The 24,077-nt window shown below is 34.5% G+C and overlaps 2 protein-coding genes across 8 annotated transcripts; one reads left to right on the forward strand and one right to left on the reverse strand.

The window, feature by feature from the left end:
- Positions 1 to 3,421: 3,421 nt before the first annotated feature.
- LOC111876181 (uncharacterized) lies at positions 3,422 to 6,739 on the reverse strand. Of its 5 annotated transcripts, none has more exons than XR_008230696.1 (5): positions 6,285 to 6,739; positions 5,096 to 5,268; positions 4,751 to 4,812; positions 4,118 to 4,224; positions 3,422 to 3,870 (listed from the first exon to the last, which is right to left on the reverse strand). XR_008230696.1 is itself a non-coding variant. In XM_023872712.3 (5 exons), exons 2-5 carry the CDS (start codon positions 5,219 to 5,221, stop codon positions 3,746 to 3,748), a joined length of 312 nt encoding a protein of 103 aa, XP_023728480.2. In that variant the 5' UTR covers positions 5,222 to 5,268; positions 6,285 to 6,739; the 3' UTR covers positions 3,422 to 3,745. The 5 variants fall into 5 exon arrangements, 3 of the variants coding, with proteins under 3 accessions (XP_023728480.2, XP_023728479.2, XP_023728475.2); XR_008230695.1 differs by having other exon boundaries at positions 5,096 to 5,271; positions 6,285 to 6,738; XM_023872712.3 differs by having other exon boundaries at positions 5,204 to 5,268.
- Positions 6,740 to 15,010: 8,271 nt separating this feature from the next.
- LOC111876180 (uncharacterized) lies at positions 15,011 to 19,970 on the forward strand. Of its 3 annotated transcripts, XM_023872705.3 has the most exons (8): positions 15,011 to 15,520; positions 15,780 to 15,900; positions 16,024 to 16,110; positions 16,227 to 16,859; positions 16,950 to 17,280; positions 17,363 to 17,444; positions 17,592 to 17,828; positions 19,690 to 19,970. In XM_023872705.3, the coding sequence occupies exons 1-7, from the start codon at positions 15,284 to 15,286 to the stop codon at positions 17,799 to 17,801; spliced, it is 1,701 nt and encodes a 566-aa protein (XP_023728473.1). In that variant the 5' UTR covers positions 15,011 to 15,283; the 3' UTR covers positions 17,802 to 17,828; positions 19,690 to 19,970. The 3 variants fall into 3 exon arrangements, with proteins under 3 accessions (XP_023728473.1, XP_023728474.1, XP_042755607.1); XM_023872706.3 differs by lacking the exon at positions 19,690 to 19,970 and having other exon boundaries at positions 15,012 to 15,520; positions 17,592 to 17,932; XM_042899673.2 differs by lacking the exon at positions 19,690 to 19,970 and having other exon boundaries at positions 15,012 to 15,520; positions 16,048 to 16,110; positions 17,592 to 17,932.
- Positions 19,971 to 24,077: the final 4,107 nt, after the last annotated feature.

Here is a 24,077-nt window from a genome sequence, read left to right on the forward strand (position 1 = left end):
TCAAACTTTCAAGAAATGTCCGATTATATCGTAAGTCCATTTTTATGTTCATAGAAACCGCATATTTAGGCAAAAATTGTCATAACTGCCATCTTTTCCGATTTTAGCCTTCTATGGCATTAGGGCTTGTTTGGCCACAGATCGACACATGATAGGGATGTTTGGCATTAGGGGATGTTCCGATGACCTGTAAATTTCGACGACCCTTCGTGATCCTTCTCTCGTCGCCAACGACAACCAATCGAGGGGGAAAGGAAACGGCGACGGGGTGGATCGGGAAAGCACGTCTGGTGCTCGCCTGTTTTCATAGAACAAGAAGAAGAACGGAAGCAAGAATCAAGAAAAATGAACTTCAAAATAAACATGTCTCTCAATAGAACCAGGATTGGATCTTTAACTTGATACCCCTTGACCGCCATCTAACACCCTCTCCACTATCGTACCCGCCATGACCACCATCACTCGTGGGTCACTACCAAACTACCACCGCCAACATCTCCTTAACAAAGCCTACACCACCGCCATCACAACCAAGCAAAACCCTAGCCTCTATTTTTAGATAAACATAATCAGTATTTCAAAGTATGTTCCCTATAAACCCTTGCCCCTTTTTTGTTCACTCGACCAATGTATTCAGACCCACACAACCATAAACGAACACCATCAAGCATGCTAATGGAGACCTCTTTCAGATATGAGAAAAGTTGAAGGAAATGGAGAAACACAGAAGATGGGGTCTTTAAAGGTTTGACTCTTTTAAATTAGTTTAACACGTAAAGATGATTTCATAATTTTCATAGGTTTATCTTATTTTTAACATTTGTAATGGAGAATCAAGGGATACACCAGAGTGATTATCGATTTGTAGGTTCTTGAATCATAATTTTTTGTGAAATATGAGTGGGTTTTTATTTTGAATGTAAGAAAGATTAATCTTTGAAAAACAAGTAAGTGATTATGGATTCTCACAGGTTCTTTTAAATTTGAGTTTTGCATTATCTACTTTTACAGTAAAATTTTAAAAACTCATTTCTTGCCTTTACGTCCTCAAGTTGGACATTAAAACTTCTAAGACAATATTTTTATCATCAGATTATCAATCTTCAAAGTCTTGCATCCATGCCCTTAATTTGGAAATAAAATTTCTTGAAGAAATACAAAAGGTATCTAAATTTTATGTTGTATTGAGTATTGGGGATAGCTGAAGTGGTCATGTGTGTATCGTTGTAGGTTATGCCAAGGCCTTTAAGGTATTTTGTTGTTCATCTCAGTGTTCTAATGAAGGGTTGTCGAAAGTTGTAGATGATCATCGTAACATCCCCTAATGCCAAACATCCCCTAACATGTGTCAACCTGTAACCAAACACCCATTAATGCCATAAAAGGATAAAATCGGAAAAGAGGGCAATTATGACAATTTTTGCCCAAACATGTGGTTTTTGTGTACATAAAAAAGGGACTTAGGATATAACCGAACATTTCTCGAAACTTTGAGGGTTTTTATGACATTAGCCCTTCTTGAATCGCCATATCCATTTAAAAGGGAGGGCAATATTCTTGAATCAGTACTTGGTATCATTTTTTCACCCATTTCAATACTCAAGACCTTTAAGGTATTTTGTTGTTCATCTCAGTGTTCTAATGAAGGGTTGTCGAAAGTTGTAGATGATCATCGTAACATCCCCTAATGCCAAACATCCCCTAACATGTGTCAACCTGTAACCAAACACCCATTAATGCCATAAAAGGATAAAATCGGAAAAGAGGGCAATTATGACAAATTTTGCCCAAACATGTGGTTTTTGTGTACATAAAAAAGGGACTTAGGATATAACCGAACATTTCTCGAAACTTTGAGGGTTTTTATGACATTAGCCCTTCTTGAATCGTCATATCCATTTAAAAGGGAGGGCAATATTCTTGAATCAGTACTTGGTATCATTTTTTCACCCATTTCAATACTCAAGATTCTCTTCCTTGTTATAATTTCACTTTTTTTTTAAACTTGTTACCTAAAAATATCTTATCATGTAAGTTATAAGGCTATCAGGAGTTTATAGCTCTCCACGCATGAATGGCTGAGCTGGAGGGGCTAAGGACGCGTGAATACCACCCCCAGCCCTGGTGGTTTGGGTGTGGCGTGGCCATGGAGACGGACGGAGACGGTGCATTTGATTGGTTCCCTCACATTTTCTCTCTTTTATCTATCTCTTCTTTTTGCACCTTCACTACCTAACCACTGGTAAACACCGCCCCCGGTCCTGGTGATTTGGGTGTGGAATGGTGAAATATTTACGTGACATCACCTTTATTCACAAACCACGCGTGACCATTGTCGATAGCCTAATTTCTGTTTTTAACACTATCTTTCATTCATCACATTTAGGCATTTTGTGTACTATTTTCATTAAAGTCATAAAAAGGAGCTCTTGTGCATTACTTTCATTGCAGCTCATATAACGGGTCTCTTGTTTATTAATTCACCAAACACACAAAAAGGGTACCTTGTGCACAATTTCCATCAAAGTGACACAATGGGTCACTTGTGCACAATGTTTTAAAACCCGGGTCGACCTGGCCGGTTGAACCGGTTGGACCGTGACCCGGTGTAGAAGACGGGTCAATTGAGACCGGTTTTTTGTAAAAATACGAACCGGATCGAACCGACCGGGTTTTCCCTAAACCGCGGTTCGACCGCTTATATCGAACCGGTTAAAACCGGATTGACCCGTTTTAATAGGGTTTGGATAGTTGGATACAAGTATCGAACGCCAAAACAACAAGCCGTTTGCGGTTTCTTTAATGTTTTTCAATGTTTAAACTTTGTGGACATCAAATTATTGGTTTTATATGTTTATGGATTATGCATGAAAGTAAAAATATATAAAAATAGAAAAAAAATCATAAACCGGGTTGACCCAGCGGTTCAACCGGTTTAACCGGTTGACTCATGAACCGGTCATCACACCGGGTCAACTAAAAACCCGGGTTTTAAAACATTGCTTGTGCATTATTTCCATCAAACTGCACACAATGCGTCTTCTGTACATTGTTTTTCATCAAAGTGCATATATTGGGTCTTAGACGTGTGTTTCATTAAACAAATAGACTTTTAAATTAATAATGATTTATAAAAAGGTTATTAATTGAATTTCCATATGTTGAGCATAAGACCAAAATAACTTTGAATCACATTATTTTTTCAATAAAATTTCCATTGTATTTTTTGGGCTACTAAATGCAAATACAATCATTTTAAGTACATAAAATTTTTGGTTGTTATAAGAAGACGATGCACCAATTAAGTTTGACAACCGTCTTCACTAATCACGCCTTGTGATAGCCATTAATCACATCGATAGATCTAACAATTAAGTTTGACGCTAATCATCCAATTCCATTATTACTTTTGTTTCTCGCCTTTCTTTCTGTTTGTTATTTGTACCATTGATTTTTTTTTTTTTTTTTTTGCTTCACTCATCTTTGGTTTGTTTGACATTAAATCAATTACATATTTGATGACAAAGTTTTAGTTAAAATATTAGACTTGAAAGAGAGAGTTTTTCATTCGGGTTAGATTTTAACCAAAATGCAACCATAACAACATGGTTCTTCTAATGTAAAATAGCTAAATTTACATTACGATCTAATATATATATATATATATATATATATATATATATATATATATATATATATATATATATATATATATATATATATATATATATATATATCCCCTAATCTAATAAATAAATACAATTTCGCCACGTGGCAATCGGCAATCTCCAAGCCCCCCAAAATCGAATTTTCCCGCTTTTTTTACTAAACTAAATTGTCCAAAATGCCCTTCATTTCCTTTTGTAATCCCTTTAAATCAGCCATGATTTTAGAATTTATATAATTCAATCATAACAAAAAAAAACTATTTATCCACAATATACATATTTTCCATATTGAATTCGGCAATACCATATCTTCTCCCGTTTAATTCGTTTTTTTATTGTTAAGATTATCAACATTTTTTCATCATTCCATTCCTTTTAGAATAGAGTAAATCGCAAAAAATCAGGAAATAGATTTCAATCCACGTATTCTTCATATATTATTTATTTACCTGTTGAACGTAAAGACTCCTTGCTGTTGCAGAATACGTTGTCCCTAACATTCTGTTTGCATATCACAGTGGTTTTCCTCCTCTTACTGCTTTCGTTTTCTTCACCTCTTCCACCAAAGACAAAGATCAAACAACAGCAGGTTGGTACTTTCATAATTCGTGTTTTTTATATGTTTATGATTTATAGTTTTTGCTCAAATTTTCATTAAAAAAAATTGTACATTGAATGTATAAAGAACAGTTCCCGTTTAAACTACATACAATAATTTTTTACTTGTATAATCGAATTTTGCCTACCAAGTTCACATTTTTTGCTCTACGGTCCAATTTCACAGATCGACCATGTGAAAGTACAAAAATTATTTTCTGTTACTAGCATTGTACTTTCACATCACTTCATATAAAATTGATCTATTATTTATAAATATCCTTCTGTTTGCTTTGCTATTCTTTCTGAAATAACATTGTACTGATCGAAAATACATGTAAATAAATTCAAATTCTGATAAAGCTTTTACCTGCATTCAAATTTATAAAATGAAATGCATTAAAGATGGCATATTTAACGGGATAATATCATTCTATGATTTCAATTAAATTCAGATTACTATTTAAAATGTTCATCATTCTCACTTGATTTTATTCCCCTCTGTCGTCCATTGTTTCACGTTTCTGAAGTTCATATAGTCAGCCTTCTGCAACACATTGCAAATCAGGTTAGCCTTTTGAATTTGTCATTGTTCTTTATTTCATTCACTGTTTTCTGCTTGTGTTTTGTGTTTACTGCAAGTTACAGCTAACAACAATCATCTCTATTTCGTTTTTTTGTTATTATCTATTTGTTTTTTACGACAGATAACAAAGAATAAGATATATAGTTTAGAAAAAAAATCCCAGAAAATCAGGAACAAAATTTCAATTTACCCCTTAATATATGACACCCTAACTATCATTAATAAAAATCACGCAACTTATTACCTTAAATATCGTAAAAACATGATCCCTTTAGTTTTTCAATTGTATCTTCACCGATTGTAATCATCATTCATGCATTATTTGAGATTAAAAATACAATCGGCTCATCACCTTTACATAAATAAGCATTCTTTCAAGTTTTTCTGTCTTTGCTTTTATTCCTTGGCATTCGTTTTCTACTGCAGCAAATCCAATAAACAAAGGTATAATTCTATTTTTTTTTTCCAATTCAACCATTATTGTTAGTTGAGTTGAGTTAAGCTTTCGTACATAAACACAGGCAAATATGGAAATTCTGATAATCTCATGCTTTTTTTCATTTTTTTAAACTATAAACAAATTCATGTAATTTGAATCTGCTTATTTAAACTATATTTCATAATTATATGTTTAGTTATTTAAAAATAAAACAAAAGCAATAGTCTCTACCATGATGACATATCATCCATACATGTACCAGTTATACAGATGAGACAGCGTCAAATGGAAAATGATTGTTGTAATTTTTTTAATAATCAATGTGTAAGTTTTTAAAAGGGTATTGTTCTCCTTTTTCTGGTTTTTGATGGATCAAAACATGGATACAATAAAATTTCTACATGTTTTTATGGTATTTTTTCATGATAATTGCAGCAATATCCATTCGGGTTAGGAAGGCATTTGTAAAAAGGCCAAAGGGCAAATTGGTCTTTTTAATAATTATTGTCAATTGTGATAGGTTTATTCAAGTATGTATGAATTATGATGACTTTTGTAGGCAAGGGATAGCAGAATTCGGTGTGATTATTTGAAGTTTTAGTGTAAAACTAAACTAAAGGGCATTATTGTCTTTTTTAGGATTCTATCATATTTAGTTATCTTCCAATATGCTTTTCTAAAAGGCATCAAATAACTACACATTCAGGATTATTGAACACATAAATGGTCCCTATAAATGCTCACCGTAAAGTATAAACTCAAAAAAAGATGGTTCCCGTTAAACTGTAATTGCAAATAAGTACATTTTTCTCAAAATAGCTATATTAATTACAAAAATGGTCCATGTAACGTGTATAAATTGAATGTGTTACTGGTTCTTTCATTTTCGTTTATTCAATGAATATTGAGAATATGAGTTGCTATTTTTGTGTCAAGTTCATAAGAATTAGTATACTGCATTGAACACCAACTATTTGATAGTGTAAAGGCTTACCTCAATATCAATCGTACTCGAGTAATCAATATACTCTTTTCTGTTCACCGGATCCGTGAGCCCATACCCCGTCATCTTTCTAACGAACTCAATCAGGTGCCGGAAACTTAACATCAACTGTCGTCTAGCATCTAAAAGTATCATATCAGTCTGGCGGCAGTGGCGGTAACAACTCCATCGATTAAGCTATTATATGAGTGGTGGCACGCCAGCTATTGCAATCAATCGAAAACCCAAACGACTAAACGTAATTTCTCATTTCCAGATGGATGAGAGGCCATCACATAACCGCAGAAGACTAACAGTTTCTGCACTCTGAAAATCGTCGGTGTCTGACAAAATCGGAAGATCGTCGTCGAAGATTCGAGACGGTCGGTATGATTCGTTCATAATTAGGGTATTTGGTTTAGGGTCGACCCATTTAGTGGAATTTAGGTATGTGGTTTAGGCGATCCATTTCTTGAAAGACTGATCATGTTCGGATAAAACTAATTATCCATCGGACAATTTGGATTGAACAATTTGGATTTGACTATTTGGTTTGGATATTTAGATTTTTGGATTGGTTTTCAACAAAACCGAATTATTATTTTGGATTTCGGATTTGTTTTGGTTTATAAAATAAGAACCGAATAAACATTTATTATTTATCTATTTAAAATATATATATCTATAATTATTTATAAATTTTGTAATTTATTTTTTCAAATATGTTCAAAACGTTTTACCCGATAAAAATAACATTAATATGTTTTTCTCTCAAAAGTTTTGTATCTATAAAATATTTAACTATAATATATCTTCTTATTAGTTGTTTATAAATTTCAAATCACAAATAAATTATTTGTTTTTGCTTCTTATGTAAAGTTGGATAATATTATAATTATATGTCGTTTTAAAATGTTTCGGTTTTTAAAAACCGAATTATAAAAACCGATCCAACCGAATTGTAATTGGATCGGATCGGATCAGATTTGAATTTAGTTTGGACAATTCAGATCCATGTTTTGAAAACCGAAATCAATTTGGATTTACTTGATTGGATCCGATCAAACCGATCCATCCAAACGAACACCTCTACTTGAAACGTACTAAGCAACATAATACTACGAATTTACAAATAACTATTACATTTAAATTGAATTTTTAACAAAAATTTATGAACTTTTTACTTTGTATCAATGTTTTTTAAAATTAATATTTATTTCATGTTAAAAATCATATCATGTGCTCGTCAAATTCTATAAATAATTAACAGATTTCTACTTTAATAAAAAAATTATATTTATTGTCTTGGGTTTACATCTTACAAATATTAATTGTGTTTAATATAAATTTAATTTGTTTATATTTTATTTTATCAATAGTATATCAATTTAGGATAAACTTACTTTTAGTAAACCACAATTCATCCATCATATTAATTAATTTATCCATAAATATGTATTGTATTTTTTTTATGTTAATTACATAACTAAAATGTTTTGTTTGTTTTATAGCAATTCAATTTCAATGATTTTTTCTATTTATTTCTCTTTACTCAAAGGTATGTTGTATTATGCAAACTCATGACTTTTATCAAATAATTGGACTTACATACTTATTAAATATCTATAAATTATAAAGTTAATAAAAATACAATACAATTCATAAGTTTTCTAAATTAACGATATATTATTTTATTACATAATTAATTTTTCAATTCTATTTAAAATTAACATCCGTGGGTTCCACGGGTTTTAACCTAGTATATATATATATATATATATATATATATATATATATATATATATATATATATATATATATATATATATATATATATATATATATATATATATATATATAAACAATCAAGTGAGCTTAAGAACAGTAACAATAAAGTATATATTATATAGATAATATCATATTAGATATTGTTATTAAAGGAGAAAAAAAAATCCTCCCCTTCTTCACCGTAAGCCATCACCATCCCACCCCTTCCCACCACAGAAGATTCCGCAAACACAATTACAAATTTTGACGATAATCCATCGTTCAAGGTATCAACCCTTAATATTCCTATATAACAAAAGTCAACACCTTTTATTAATTTTTTATCATTGATATTGAATTAACATAAATAAGAAATGTCATTCTCACTCCAACGACCACCATCTTCTCCAATGAACCGTATCCACCCCCAAATTTAACCTCTCATCTTCTCTGTTTGTTGTCCCCCACCTCATCCCATCTTCTGACAGAAACACAATCCTTCCATTTTTTTCGTTGATCACGAATTAAAAAAATACTATCTTCTTCAGAAATTTTTACACATATAACACCACTTTACTTTCTCGAACCCATGGTGTTGACATCTCGTTCGACCAACTAAGATCAAAATTAAGAAAATTTTATAATCTTATAGAAATACAGTTTTTGAATTTGAGAAAAGCGAAATATAATTGGATCAACAGACAATAGTGAAGCATTGAAGAGAGAGAATGAGAGATAGATAGGATACCAAGGAGAATGGTATGCCGAAAAATAAAATGAAATGAAATGTGGTAACTATATAGAGGAAGAGATCGAGCGGAATCTGAATAGTATATATATATATATAAAAGTTCATTTGAGACGAACATAATTTTGTGAGACCGTAAGACCAAATTCTTTTGGTGAAATATTGTAATATTCTATTGTTCGTAAAAATAGAATATGCAATATATTCTACCATTATATGTTTTAGAATATTTCAATATAAAATATATTAAAATTATTGTTTTAGAATATTAGAATATTACACATATTTAATTTTTATGAACATTAGAATATTAGAATATTTCACTAGAAAAAAGCGGTCTCACGATTTCACAAAATTAAGCCGTCTCACATGAACTTTTATATATATATATATATATATATATATATATATATATATATATATATATATATATATATATATATATATATATATATATGAAAATAATGGTTTTCTTTTTTTGGGAAAATTAAATTGAGCGTTGTTTTCTTCATTTCTTTGATTTGTATTTTGGTGGCCGGAGGTATTCTTAGTTTCGTATCGATCTTAGGGAGGTGGAAGAGGAAGCATCCATACAGCTATCCGAAGTACTATACACGTCAAGGGCATGGGTTAGGTGTAACACTGTAAATTTTCAAACCAAAATTTTCATTTTTAAAACACATAAAACTCATATATTATATTTCATAAAACCACAAGTGTCTCAAATGTCAAAATAAATCCACAAATAAAAGTCAAATCTCAAAATCCTCAACAAAGTCTCGAACAAGTGTGTACAATCATGTCGGTGCCTTCCTACGGTCCTGAAAAGTACCTGAAACACACATCACACCACACGTTAAGCACACAACTTAGTGAGTTCCCCAAAATACCACATGCGTCTCGGTGTGGACTCTACCTTGGTGTGTCTCGGTGAGGATCCTCCCGTCTCACAGCTCGGTTTGGACCTTCCGGTCCTGTCTCAGTGGAACCCACCGGTCTCACAACTCGGTTTGAACCCTCCAATCCTATCTCAGTACAACATAGAATATAGCATATATATCACACAGAAAAATGCATAATATAACGTAAATCAAATAAGTACAAAAGACCCTTCGGTCACACATAGATACCACTCATAGTAAGTATAGTGAGAATACTCACCTCGTAAGTAAGCAAAGAAAACTGGATACCCCTCGAACAGTCTAATGTCCGCCTAGACGTAATAAGCATCTCTAATTAACTCATAAAGATCACAATGTCATAAAACTCACGCTAAACTCTTTCTAACTGTAACGACCCAATATTCACGACCAAAAATTTTGTGTTAAAAACATTACTTTAGAAAATATTAATAACTAAAAACATTGTTTGATCAAATCATAACACAAAGTGAACCATGTCTAAAAGCCAATTCATACATTCAATCAAAATATCAGAGTACAAATCCCAGTGAAGCTCGTAAATGCGGAAACCGGAGAGTGTGTGTGTGACATGCTGCTACCGCGCCGACTCCTTTCCCCTAGCTGAGGAGATACCTAAAACCAAAACTGAAAACTGTAAGCACAAAGTTTAGTGAGTTCCCCCATAATACCCCATACCATGCAAACATATAACAACCAATGTTCAGCTAGGAGTTACGGACCTTGCCTACACTCGGGAAGATACGGGCCCTACCCACACTTCGCTAGCCGGGAGATACGGGCCTCGCCCACACTTGTGAAGATACGGGCCCTGCCCACACTTCGCTATCTGGGAGATACGGGCCTAGCCCACACTCCAACCTCGGAGAGATACAGGCCCTGCCCACACTCAACCGCTAACCCATAACATACAAGTATCACGCAGACAACAAGTATAAGCAACTCTATCATATTAACACATATATCATACTTGACTAAACCCAGAGATACGGGCTCGGCCCACACTCTAGTACTAGCATCTCGTCTACACGGGTCGGCCTTGGTGCCTTAGACCCGTTCCTACTGGAAAGGAAACTCACCTGATACTGCTGAACTGCTGATGCTAACCCCTTTGACCGCTACCTGACCACTGACTTCGAACTGCTGCTCCGCTAGCTCCCCGAGCTACGAATATCAACATAACACTTAGTCTAACTGACCTTCAAAGGTCAACCAAGTCAACTCTGGTCAAAGTCAACCTTCCAGGTCAACCCTACTTGTCGAGTCACCCTACTGACTCGCCGAGTTCATAAGTCCAGAGTCCTTCCACTCGCGACTCTACTCGCCAAGTCAGCCCCTACCTCGCCGAGTCTACTGATTCCCGATTCCTGTCCTGTCCAACTCACTGAGTCCTGGCTCGACTCGCTGACTCGAGACTTAACTCGAAGGGTTTGGGACCACGCGACCTGACTCGCCGAGTCTAAGAACAGACTCGCTGAGCACACGGCAAACTTCATCCAACTCGCCGAGTTGTTCATCCAACTCGCCGAGTTCATGCTCATCTTCATCCGACTCGACGAGCTGTTCATCCCACTCGTCGAGTTCCTCCTCATCTTCAAGCTACTCGCCGAGTCCACTCGAAGGACTCGCCGAGTCCAATAAGATCCACTTACATGCAGAGGACTTCCGAGTCATGCATGAACTCCAAACTGTAGATCTACCCTTCCCAAGCCTATTCCCCATGTAAAGTTGCAAACTTTACGTGTAGAGAGGGAGATCTAGGCAAAATGCACCAATAACTAGGGTTTAAGACCAAGGCTCCAAAATCCACCCAATGGCTGATACTTTACGGGATTCTAAACCAACACAAGCATGGATCTGAGGTAGCAACCTCAGATCTGGACCTCAAGCTTGACATTGATCTTAGGCATGGCTTAAAAGCCCCAAAACTCATAACTAAAGAAGATCTAAAGGAGGGAAACGAATTGATACCTTCAAATGCTCTGAAATGTTCCCCAAACTTCAGATCCAAAGCCACTCCTTGATGCTTCAAAGATTCCCACTTCTTCTTCTTCTTCTAAATCACTCAAAAATGGCCAAAAGCATGAATCATCACAATGGAGGCTTAGGGTGCGACGTTCTGGGTGTGAGGGGCAGTAAAGGAGCCCTAGGAAGAAGATTGAGACGTTTAAATAGGCTCCAAGCCCCGGATTTAGGGTTTTCCTCGCACAGACCAGACTCGCCGAGTCCACTTGGCCGACTCGCCGAGTTGGTCACTTACTCCTCGACCCGGATCCCGCTCCGACTCGCCGAGTCCTTCCTTGGACTCGCCGAGTCCCTCCTAAATTTAGGGTTGCCTTTACTTTCTTGGCTTTCAAAATCTTGGGTGTTACACTAACTCTTGAAATGGGTAAAAGACCATTTTACCCCCTCCATGCCCCCCATAAACCCTGTCTTGACCAAATCCTAAAGTCAACAGAAGTCAACACTCGAGTCAACTGCTCATGTTGACCCAACTCGCCGAGTGCACCTATGTGACTCGTTGAGTCCCCGCTATTCCTCAGAATGTCGCAAAAACCCAACTTAACTCGTTGAGTTGTCACATCAACTCGCCAGTCACCCTTGTCCAGACTCATCGAGGAAAACCTTAGCCGACTCGTCGAGTCAGCTCGTTGACTCGGCGGGTCCCTTCAGTCTGAATTATCATTCAGATGTTTTAAGGCAGATCTACTACTCCACACCCTAGATCTAGGCTCCCAAGGCTCGAATGTCACGTAAAGCTTCGATCTTTACGTTCATGCATGACATATTTTGCTCCAAAATTCCAATAAAACTCTAACAAGGGTGTTTAAGCACAATAACTCTTATATGGTTGAATAAAGTTGGGAACTTTGGACTCTATGGACCTCACAAGGACCAGATCTGAAGTCTAGACCTCCTGATAGACTCAATGCACTCAATGTCCCAAAAAAAGTGGTAAAAGCCCTAACTTCCATGATCATGAGATCTAACCAATAAGATGAGAAGGGTGTAGGATTTTTACCTTCCACATAAGCTCTGGTCGATATAGCACTAGATCCAACAGTTTCTCCTCGTTCCTTGATGGATAATCTCCTATTCTCCTCAAAAGATGCACTAGAATACTCAAAGATTAGCTCTATAACTCTCTTAGCTCACTACTAACGTTTAAGGTTTCACACAAGGGAGTTGGGCAGCTGGTGAGGCGGAAATGAGGACATAAGCTCTCTTAAGTAGCCCCCAACCCCGGAGATTTAGGGTTTCACCTCACAACACCAACTCGGCGAGTCAGCTCTCTGACTCGTCGAGTCGACCGTTAAACCCACGTGACCAAATCAGACTCTACTCGACAAGTTAGGCTCACAACTCGTAGAGTCACTCATGAAGTCCCAATAATAATAAAAATAAATAAATAATAAGGAAATACCTAGGAGTCGGGATGTTACATTAGGGGTGTTGATCGGGTAAATTTTCCATGTTTCGGGTAATTCGGGTTTTTCATGTTAAAAAAATACTCGTTACCCGACCCAAATTAAATTCGGGTAATTCAAGTTTGGGTAATTCAGGTAGTAGATCGGGTTTGGGTAATTCGGGTATTACCCGAAAAATAAATGTAATGAAGTAAATATGTTATACTCTATTAGTCTTATTTATATAAATAAACGAGACATAAACGAAGTTACTCAAACTTTGAACATTAAGATTTTTTAGTTAATAATACTTGAGACATCAAGTAATCTTCACAAAAATAATACCATTTACAAGAAACCAAAATGCAAGAAGCCAATACCCTATTTTCAAAAACATTTACAAGAAAATCACTTACTTTGAAGTTTGAAGTCTAAATCGGTGAGTGTTGGTGACGACTTGATGACCGGTGATGACGAGTTGAGTTAAGTTTGAAGTCTCAGGAGATGTCCCTTTGTCTTCGTAGGGTTCGATACTTCGATGGAAGTCTCAAGAAATAGACAAAGGGTTTTTTGAAATCAATGATCGGGATTGAGGATAAAGTCGTAAACAACATATGGATAAGTGTGGATATTACCCAAATGACCCTTTATTTTTTAGATAAATCGGGTATTTCGGGTATACTCGAAACCCTATATATATACCCTATACCCAGTTAAAAAAAATTCGGGTAACCCGAATCTATATAACCGATACCCGAATTCAAAAAACAGGTCGGGCAGGTAATCGGGTATCGGGTAATTTCAACAGGCATAACATGTGTTTCCTTCCAGATTACCATCAAATTCACGCCATCCGAAAAAAAAAGAAAAAGAAAGCATTGTAGGAAACACACACACACAGGACATTTGCCATTTGCTATTGCCCTAGATATGGACCGCCATGGGCCAACGTGATAATGTGCACGTCGTAGTCTTCTCCATATAGACACCACATCACCAACTTGGTGAATACTTCAAGAGGCAAAAACAAAGGGGAAGAATGGGGATGTGTATGGTTTAATGTGTATATTTTTATATTTAGAAAATATGAAAAAGAAAATAAAATAAATAAAATAAGGGAAAACGTTAATTAACAATAGTTTAACCATGAAAACTAACAGGTGTTGGTCTTAGGAACCAAATTACGTCTATTTTTGTATGTTGAATTTTTTTAGGCTTCACACAAAGAAAAATGCAAGTAAAAAAACACAAACCACAAAAACAATCATCATTCATGTTTTAGCAAGTGACATGAATATTTATAATTTTAACTAGTTTATAAACCAAAGAGTTTTTAGCCCAACGGTATCCGGTATTGTTTTTTCTTTTTGAAGTTGAGAATTCAAATCCTGCATTGACATAGATGAAATAAGTTAGAAGCAGTTTGATATATTTTGCGGTTTAATTTTTTTTTATAAAGTTTTGTTTTTAACTAATATTTAAAACTAATTTATTGATGTACCAAGTGCATTAAAACTTGTATTTAAAGCTATGGGGTGATGGGGGTCTCTATGCTATGAAAGTATTTTCCAAAACGTTCATTAAAGTGGAGAAGCCAAAGCTTTCAAAGCCCATCGTTAAAGTATAGTAACTAAAGCTAATGTTTGTGAAATATCATTTTCTCAACAGAAAAAAGTTAACAGAGAAGAGAGCACACACATCAACAAAGTTTTTATAATTTGTCGTAAATTATTTTGCACATATATAACAACAAATACTAAAAATATAGGTGGTAAAAGTAAAAGTAACAGTCAAAATGTTATTATTATCAAAACTTTATAGTCAAACTCCGGGTCAAACCAGAAAGATCCCCAACTAGAAAATATAAACGCAATATAAAAATATAAATTATCAGATATTGTCTGTCAATCTGTTTAGTTAAAGTGTTAAACACCAGCATCACCATGGGCGTAATTGTCTCGTTCCTCTCTCCACCGATCTTCGTGTCACCATTTCTCTTTCACTATCACTATCTTTGATAATGCAATCCAAAAACTCAATGATACAGACATAAATCTCTGTGTCATCTCACATAGGAGATTGAGATTCTCTGAGTCACATATAATTTAATATTCGTAGACTGATTAACCACAATTGAGAACTGAAGCAACGACTAATTGATATTCGACAATGCCGGAGTTCGCGTTTCTTGATCAACATAATAGACAGTTACGATCAAACTACGACGGCGGCGGTGGCGGTGGCGGTAGCGGTGGTAGAGGTGTTAGTCCTGACTCTGTTATACACTCCGTCGAGTCGAACCTCAGTCTCTTCTCTTCTTCGGCTTCCGATTATGCTAGCATTGAGCGTTGTTCATCTACCTCCGATGTCCTTGATCACGAATCGTTCGTCTCCGATATGTCTCTGGTAAGTTCCTTATGTATCATCTTATGAACTCGTAATTCTCAGGAAGTTTCTATGTAGTTGTACTTTATCAGTTTTATGCATTTTAATCCAAATGCGCTTGCGAGAATTGGTTTGATTTGATTGACGTTCAGTGAAGAATTTTACTATTTTCGTATCTTATGAAAATGATTTGCTATCAGCAAAACCTAGGTATGATTTAGTTACGAATTCGTCTTCTCCAAACTGTTTGGTTTAAAACGTAATTTAATTTTGCATACAGCCAGGAGGCTTCCGTGGTTCTTCCTCAGCGAGGAGTTCAGATCCAGATCCAAACAAGAATTCCAAAGTACATGACAATGGAGGTCCCTACCTGATAGGAAAAAGGGTGGAAAAAGCACAAGGTATGCATATGAAGTAGCCTTCCTAATTACTTAATAATAAAAAGAAAAATCGAGGCTAAAAAGCTTTTCGCTGTAAACAAATTCAAAATTTATAGGTCACTTTTCTTTTCCAATTATACGCAGCTATAAAAGAATACACTGATGCAGAAACTGATGGAGATAATCAGAGCCTATATTCAGCAAGAAGCTCCTTCTCTCATACTACAAAAGGTACCAGTTGGATTTTGATTCGTAAGATAACTTTCAGCTGCCATTATTGTCAACAATAACAGTTAATCAGTCCAAGCCATAACACTGTAGAAATTAACATCATTCTCTTTGATTAGAATGCCAAAACCGGAAGTCAAAGACTGAAATTCTACTAAGGAAGCCAGACAGAAGAAGACCTGCATCTTTGGATCTGAACAATCAGACGATGAATACCAGTAGCTCTTCACCAAGATTAGGAGAGGCGATGAAAACCTCCATTTCAGCCCATAGAAATGGCGGCATGTTTCCAAGCCCAGGAACGCCTAATTATCCTGCAAGAACTGGTTTTCAGAATGGTTGGAGCTCAGAACGCGTGGCTTCACATACAAGGGGTAACCGGATACACTCAAGCTTCTCATTGATGCCTTACAACAATGGAAGGACACTTCCTTCCAAATGGGAAGATGCAGAGAGGTGGATAATAAGTCCAGTTGCTTTAAAGCCTTCAGTTCAACAGCCACAAAGGCGACCAAAGTCAAAGAGTGGACCACTTGGACCTCCAGGGTCTACCTGCTACTCCATGTATTCACCTGCAATTTCTAGTTTTGAAAGAGAAAATGCCAGGAATTTTGTCAACGAGTCACCACTTCCAAACAGAGTAAATGCCAATAACAATTCCTTGATTCAATACCAAGATGGGCTTGAAAGGTCAGTCAGTGTACATGGTTGTTCTCAAGTGTCAAATCAGTCATTGTTGCAGATTACTCAAGGTAAATCAGTAGATATGGTCTCTATATATATATATTTCCCTGTTTCTTATTTTCTTTATTGTGTGTGATAAAATGTTAATCATCCTCCAGATGATAAAACTAGTGGTTCAATGGATGTTTCCACCAATGTTTCTCATGATATCTCAAGGAGAGATATGGCAACTCAAATGAGCCCTGAAAGTAGTACCTATTCATCTAAGAGAAACTCTAGCTCCATCTCAAATTCTATCCTATCTGTAGAAGATTCACAGCATGTTCGCTCTTCTAAAGCAGATATAAGAGATGTACAGGTAGATGGTAAGGTGACTTTGACTCGATGGTCAAAGAAAAGTAAAACTCGAATTCCAGGTAGGTGGTCAGACATTCTGGATGCCAGGTCAGCAGATTGGGAAGCATTAGAGATGACAAAAAGCCTCTCAAAGTATGTCATTCCTTTCAACTGTCAAAAGACGTGAATGCCCCTGTGTAATAAACCCTAACAATTAATGGAATTCATTGACCAGGGTTAAGAGGGAGGAAGCTAAAATTACTGCATGGGAGAATTTGCAGAAGGCAAAAGCAGAAGCAGCAATACGAAAACTAGAGGTTCCCTTTTCACATTTAATGCATATTGGCTTAATATATATATATATATATATATATATATATATATATATATATATATATATATATATATATATATATATATAGATATAAGTGGAATTGGTTCTTAATTGAGCTTATATGGTTCAGATGAAATTGGAAAAGAAGAGATCATCATCCATGGATAGGATTATGAACAAATTAAGAACAGCTCAGAAAAAGGCTCAAGAAATGAGGGAATCGATATTATCTAACCAGTCTTATAAAGTTGCTACATCTTCACACAAGGCCATGTCACTCATCAAGACTCGTAGCCACATACGTTCCTTGAGTGGATGCTTTACATGCCCTGCATTTTGACAAACCTTTTGCATCTGGTGTCACCAGGTAATCTTGTGTTTTCAATCTAAAAATGTGTAACACTGTCGAATAGAATACTACTACCAAAATGTTTTAATAAAAAGCTGCTTGGGAGTCTTAAATTTTAAAAATCCATGTTCTTTTTAGTGTATAACATACCAGCTAAGCATATGATCAATTGTAGTTTGAAATCTATGGTTTGTTATCGCTATCTCTTGCACACAAATCCCATTAGATGCATCCATGTGAATCGTGTTCACATTAACGCACAACAGACACAAATAGGGTGACACATCGTTCATGTTTAAATTGTGACATACAACATATATATATATATATATATATATATATATATATATATATATATATATATATATATATATATATATATATATATATATATATATATATATATATATATATATATATATATATATATATATATATACACGGAACCAAAAGGGCGGGGTTCTTACCTTTTTGGGATTCCATGGACCAAATTTTATTTTCTTATATGAGCAATCAATCTATTTTAATAGATCATAGGATACAAAACATCTTTTTTTACGTATTTCTATTTAAAAAGTACATATCTTTGTTTCGTGTGTCCTGCTGGAGGAAAGTTGTAAAAAAATATAAAAAGGTTATGCAAATTTTTTTTATAAAAAATATCCAGTTTTAAAAAACATAAAAAATAAAAGATGAAAAAATGGCAAAATTTATAAACAAAAGGATGTACAAAAAAAAAATTTAAAACACGTAAGCTGTAAAAATATATACAAAAATGGGAAAAATTGTAATCTACAAAACTTTTTGACCATTCGTAATTTAACATTGGGCAAAAATTCAAAATAATTAAACCGAATTCGTAAAAATAATTAAATGTTTGGACAAAACAACAAAAAAGGAAAAAAGTTGGTAGAAAAATCGTAAAAGGGAAAAGTGAGAGGGGTATAATTGGGTATGAAACTTGGGTGGGTCGGGTTTTGTTTAGTTTTAGAACCTTAGCGGGTTTAGTCTTTGACCGGTCTTGAGAAGATGAAACTTTTGCTCTTAAATGGTTTCAAACACTAACTCCAGGTCCAAGGGCACGTCTTCTTACCGCCAAGCTAGCTTTAGCTACACGTTAAAACTTAGGTCTCATTTGATAGTTTCTGTTTGGAAAAATGTTGTCTAAGAAAGAAACAATGCTGTTTGATTGTAAATCTGATTGACTATGTTGAATGGAAAAAAATACAATAAAAAATAAATTTAAAAAATTAATAATCCAAGAAAGAAAGAAAGAAGCGGAGTTTGGTGCATAATTGTCTTTCAGCCCATCCAGCCAGAAAGATATGATTTTGGGGCTTTCTGGAAAAGACATATCTTACCAGGAAAGACCATTTTTTTGTACAAATCAAATAGTCTTTCCGGTCGATTCAACCTGAAAGATCAATTTGGACCTAGAAAGATGCGTACCTTATTGTTCATTATGTTTTGTAAATTGTAAGGGTTATATATATATATAATATAACAAATACATTTTCGAGTCAATATTGTTTTCCTTTAGTTACATCACAACCAAATCAAATCATTCATATCTCAAATCATAATTGTTTTGGAATTATTAGGATTTAAAAACATAAGAATCAAGCATCACGAAAGGTAACATATTAAACTTTTTCTTATTCCCAAAAGTTTGTATCAAATTAGAATGATAATGATCAACTAAGAACAACATATATGATGTTTAGAATCCATTACCTTGATTTGTATGGACAATTTGATATAGGAGATGGTGATCCAAACAGATCACAACAATTAGTATCCACACAAGTGATATGAACTGATGTTAGACACCAACAATCAAAATAAAGTTCTTATGTTCTTTTCTTGTTCTTGATTGTAGATCAGAAGGAGAGAAATAAGGTAAGAAGGTGCTGCCAAAGGGAGAGAGAACAAATGGATAACTAAGGTTTTTAATATACACCTGGCATAATCCATAACTTGCATTTCTTTTATAATTGCAATGTTGAGGGACTTTAGGAATTTACTAAATAATCGTCCAAGAAGTACGAAGCGACCGAGGATAGGTCGCGACGCGGGGATCTATCCTTGCTAGATTATACATGCTATATTATATGCTAATGATTTATTCATGAATTGCATGCAAGAATTACTTGATTTGTATAGCTGCTTCGTATCCCTGTTATGTGTAACTTGTTGGATCAATGTGTATAAGCTCATAACTAAATTTGTATAAACTTCTAATTAGAAGCAAAGTCCTTTTTGGGTTGCCCTCATAACCAGAAATTGCTAGAAATGATATTAGGAGAGAGAAGAATAATTTATTAGATTACTAATTGGAAATTATACGAAAATGGTTTGTTAATATATTATGTGATTAATATATTAATTAGAAATGGATAGTTGATTTGTTAATTTGTTATGTGATTAATAAATTAATATGACATCAATAGTTAAATAATTGATTTGTTAATTTATATGGACAATAAATTAATGCGAAATCAATTAGAATTGATTGATTATTAATCAAAATTAATCTAGAACTAATTAAAGGTGCAATGGGTGAATTGTAATTGTTCAATAGATGAACACAAGATGTTATTCTAGAACCATCCAAGCATGGACACTTTTAGGGTTCTTTTAGGGTTTATGGAAGCCTCCTGTTGCATAAAAGGAAATGATTTGAATTATGATTAAAACTATTATTTAATCAATTCAAATTTTGCTTTGCTTGCAAGTTACCTAATCTATAAATATGACCATTTAGCTTACAAATTTCGTTCATGACATTACCCATAAGTATATGAACAAAAAATCCTTCATATCTCCTCTCTCTTCATCACTCTAGGGTTTGTGGTTTTGAGTGTGAGCCATTAAAGACATCATTCTTTTGGTGCTAGCTTTCCAATACCAACTAACACAAGTGATTGAAATGATTTGTTTAATACAACAAATCAAAGGTATGTAGCACTAATTCTTGTATTTCGATTATACTAGGGTTTCATTTGGGTTCATGATAAGTTTGTTGTTCATTGTATGTTACATTCAAAGTACCTATGAAACCCATCAGTGGTATCTGAACCTTGGAGCAAAATGATAATTTTAAAATATTAAATTCGTGTACATATAAATTAATTTAAATTTCTTAAATGGACACCGGTACTAATTTGTGCTAATAAATATTTCCCCGTAGAAAAGTATTCGCCAAAGAGATATTTATCGCCGCTGCTTTGTGTGGGCACACATCTAGTATGTGTGTATATATGAATGTTGTATATGTGTATTGTTGAAGTAATTATAATATGAATATTGCTGAGTCTATTTGTGTTGCGTCATGAGCCTCATGTTTTATATCCAGATTGGGCCTGTCCATCCGTGATTATCTAGTAGGGTTATAGTATAAATATGCATGCGTGTATGCATAATACGAAGTTAATGATTTACGTTCATTATTTTGTAACCCTAAACATCTCTACAGTCGAAGTTCTTAATCGAGCTCTTCTGAGGTGTTGAAGTATTAATCATTCGACACATTCAAAGCCATACTCATGTTCTTATTTACTTTCATAATTGTTTGCTTGCATAGAATCTAACGATCCTTAAAGAACTTTTCTTCTAACAATTGGTATCAGAGCAGGAGACTGTGTGATTTAGCCCTGTCAAAAATACCCGATACCCGAATTACCCGCCCGATTTTTTCGGGTATCGGGTAAATCGGGTCGGGTAAATCGTGTATCGGATAAATTTTTCCGGGTAATCTGATTACCCATTTTTTTTCGGGTCGGGTAAAGGGTACATTTTTTGGGTTTCGGGTATACCCGAATTACCCAAATTATTTTAAAAATTGTTTTTTTTGTAGAGCTTGTACTATATAGCAGATATTTGATCACGCTTAAACTAACTATCATTATTGTAAAACATAAATATATTTATTATGACAATACGACACTAACAATATTAAAAGTAATTTTTATATATCATCAGGTTCTTTAAAACTTAACTGTTTTCTAGATTATAGTTTTTATTGCAACTAACAAACTCATTATCTTGACGAAACTTCAGAACATGGCAAAACTTATGGCTACATTTATCTTAAACATTTTAAACTTTTAAATTAAGATCTTTAGGTATTTGTTTTTTTAACATCTTATTAGATTAGATTAAGTTGTTAAAAAATTACTTGATATCTCATGTATTATTGACTAAAAAATCTCAATGTTCAAAGCTTGAGTAACTTCGTTTATGTCTCGTTTGTTTATATAAACAAGACTAATAAAGCACGACATATTTATTTTATTAAATTTATTTTCAGGTGAAATTCAAATATATATATATATATATATATATATATATATATATATATATATATATATATATATATATATATATATATTTCAGGTAATACCCGAATTACCCAAACTCGACCCGATATCCGAATTACCCAAATTTAGTTTGGGTAGGGTAACGGGTAATTTTTCTAACATGAAAAACCCGAATTACCCGAAACCCAAAAAAATTACCTGTTCAACACCCCTAGTGTGATTAATACACATTCCTTCTGTATTCAGAATTCCTTAGGGTTTCCGCTTTAATCGAATAAATAGAAGCCGTCATCGTTGTTTCAATGGTAACTTTGTTTTTAGATAAAACCCTAATCTCAAGTTTACAGGCTTGATTCTAGAAGCTCACCATGTCTCACGAAGATTCGCAAACAAATCCCATGAACATCTCAAACAACATTGGATCTACTACCAGGATACCCATACTCTACACTCAAGACTATGAAGTATGGGCGCATCACTTTGAAGACTACGTGGTTGGATCTGAAGATAATGGCTATCTCATCTGGGAAGCTGTGACATCCCCATTTTTCACGGCCAGAAAAGACCGATTTTGTTTATGCTTTATAAAAGTCAGAGTACTTCTTTTAATAAAAATGTTGCGGAATTTGTTCCCAGTAAAACATGATAAATACGTTATCAAAGCATTTCTAAAGAAATGTATTTTTATTCATTTTAAAACATTTGGGATGTCATCATCAATACAGAAACATAAGCATAAACAGAACTTACATTCATTATCACTAGTGATCTATATCTCCTTAATCTCTCAGTGTAATGTGACTTCATATCAACACATGTGATATAAATAAACTGAGTGGGTCAGGTTGGGAAACCTGGTGAGTACATAGGGTTTTCAACCCACAATAATATAATTATTATGTTTAATCGTCAAACAGTTAACCCAATTACCCATCCCCATTATCTTCTTTACTCTTAAGGGTCTACCCTAAGAATCAGCTACTCCTCGTTAATTCATTCCTAAGGATCATCCTAAGAAATCGTCACGAAATCCATCGTTGCCAGGGTTTACTCAACGTACACTAAATCCATAGCTGCCAGGGTTTGCTCAACAGGCACTAAATCCATAGCTGCCAGGGCTATTTCGTTTATCGACAGTATCCACTCGCAATACATGTCAATGGGTTTTTAGAGTACACCGGTGAACACATCGTTCACAACACCTACAGGCTGCGAGCCTGCTAGTGTTCCACTGGACTATCTAGAATAGTCTGTGGTTGTCATCCATACTCTGCTGAATGACGGGGCCATCATTTGGGAAAAAGGCTTCTCACATCGTCTACCTCTCACCCTCACCTCACGGTCTATTTCACCTCTCAACTCATCATCCAACTCATACTCCATCTATTATATCTACCCATATTTTACCCCAACATTATCGTAGATATAAAATACATATACAGTTTAAATCATTTAAAACATGTATAAAATCGTTCATCCAGCATAGATAGCAATTATACATATAATATTCACACATAGCACGTAGTTTATATAAAATACTTCATATCTATGTGTAAGATGAAAGTAACTATGCACTCACCTGAAAGGTGGTGACTCTGCACTTGAACAACGCTTCGTTATCTCAAAATAATTTCCCCTTGACAAAACCTAGTATCATTACCACTAGGGTTTAGTTTAACGTTAACCGCGACTAATTAACAGTATAGCTATTATTACTATTATATAAGCATTAAGAAACACTCTTATATAACTCATAATATTAGCCCAAATAATTATATTAAGGTCCTAATAACATTACTATATTAAAACATAAGTTATACTAAAGATAGGTTAGGCGTAGCTCACTTACAGCGGGTTTTAAAGAAAATCGGGCTCCGCTGGAGCAGCTTTCCCGAGTTGAAAGGCTCTTCTTCTCGGAGCCGTCGGGCGCTCCGGGGCTTCCGCCTCG

Source organism: Lactuca sativa, chromosome 1 (assembly GCF_002870075.4).
Source record: "Lactuca sativa cultivar Salinas chromosome 1, Lsat_Salinas_v11, whole genome shotgun sequence".
NCBI classification, from domain to species: domain Eukaryota; kingdom Viridiplantae; phylum Streptophyta; class Magnoliopsida; order Asterales; family Asteraceae; genus Lactuca; species Lactuca sativa.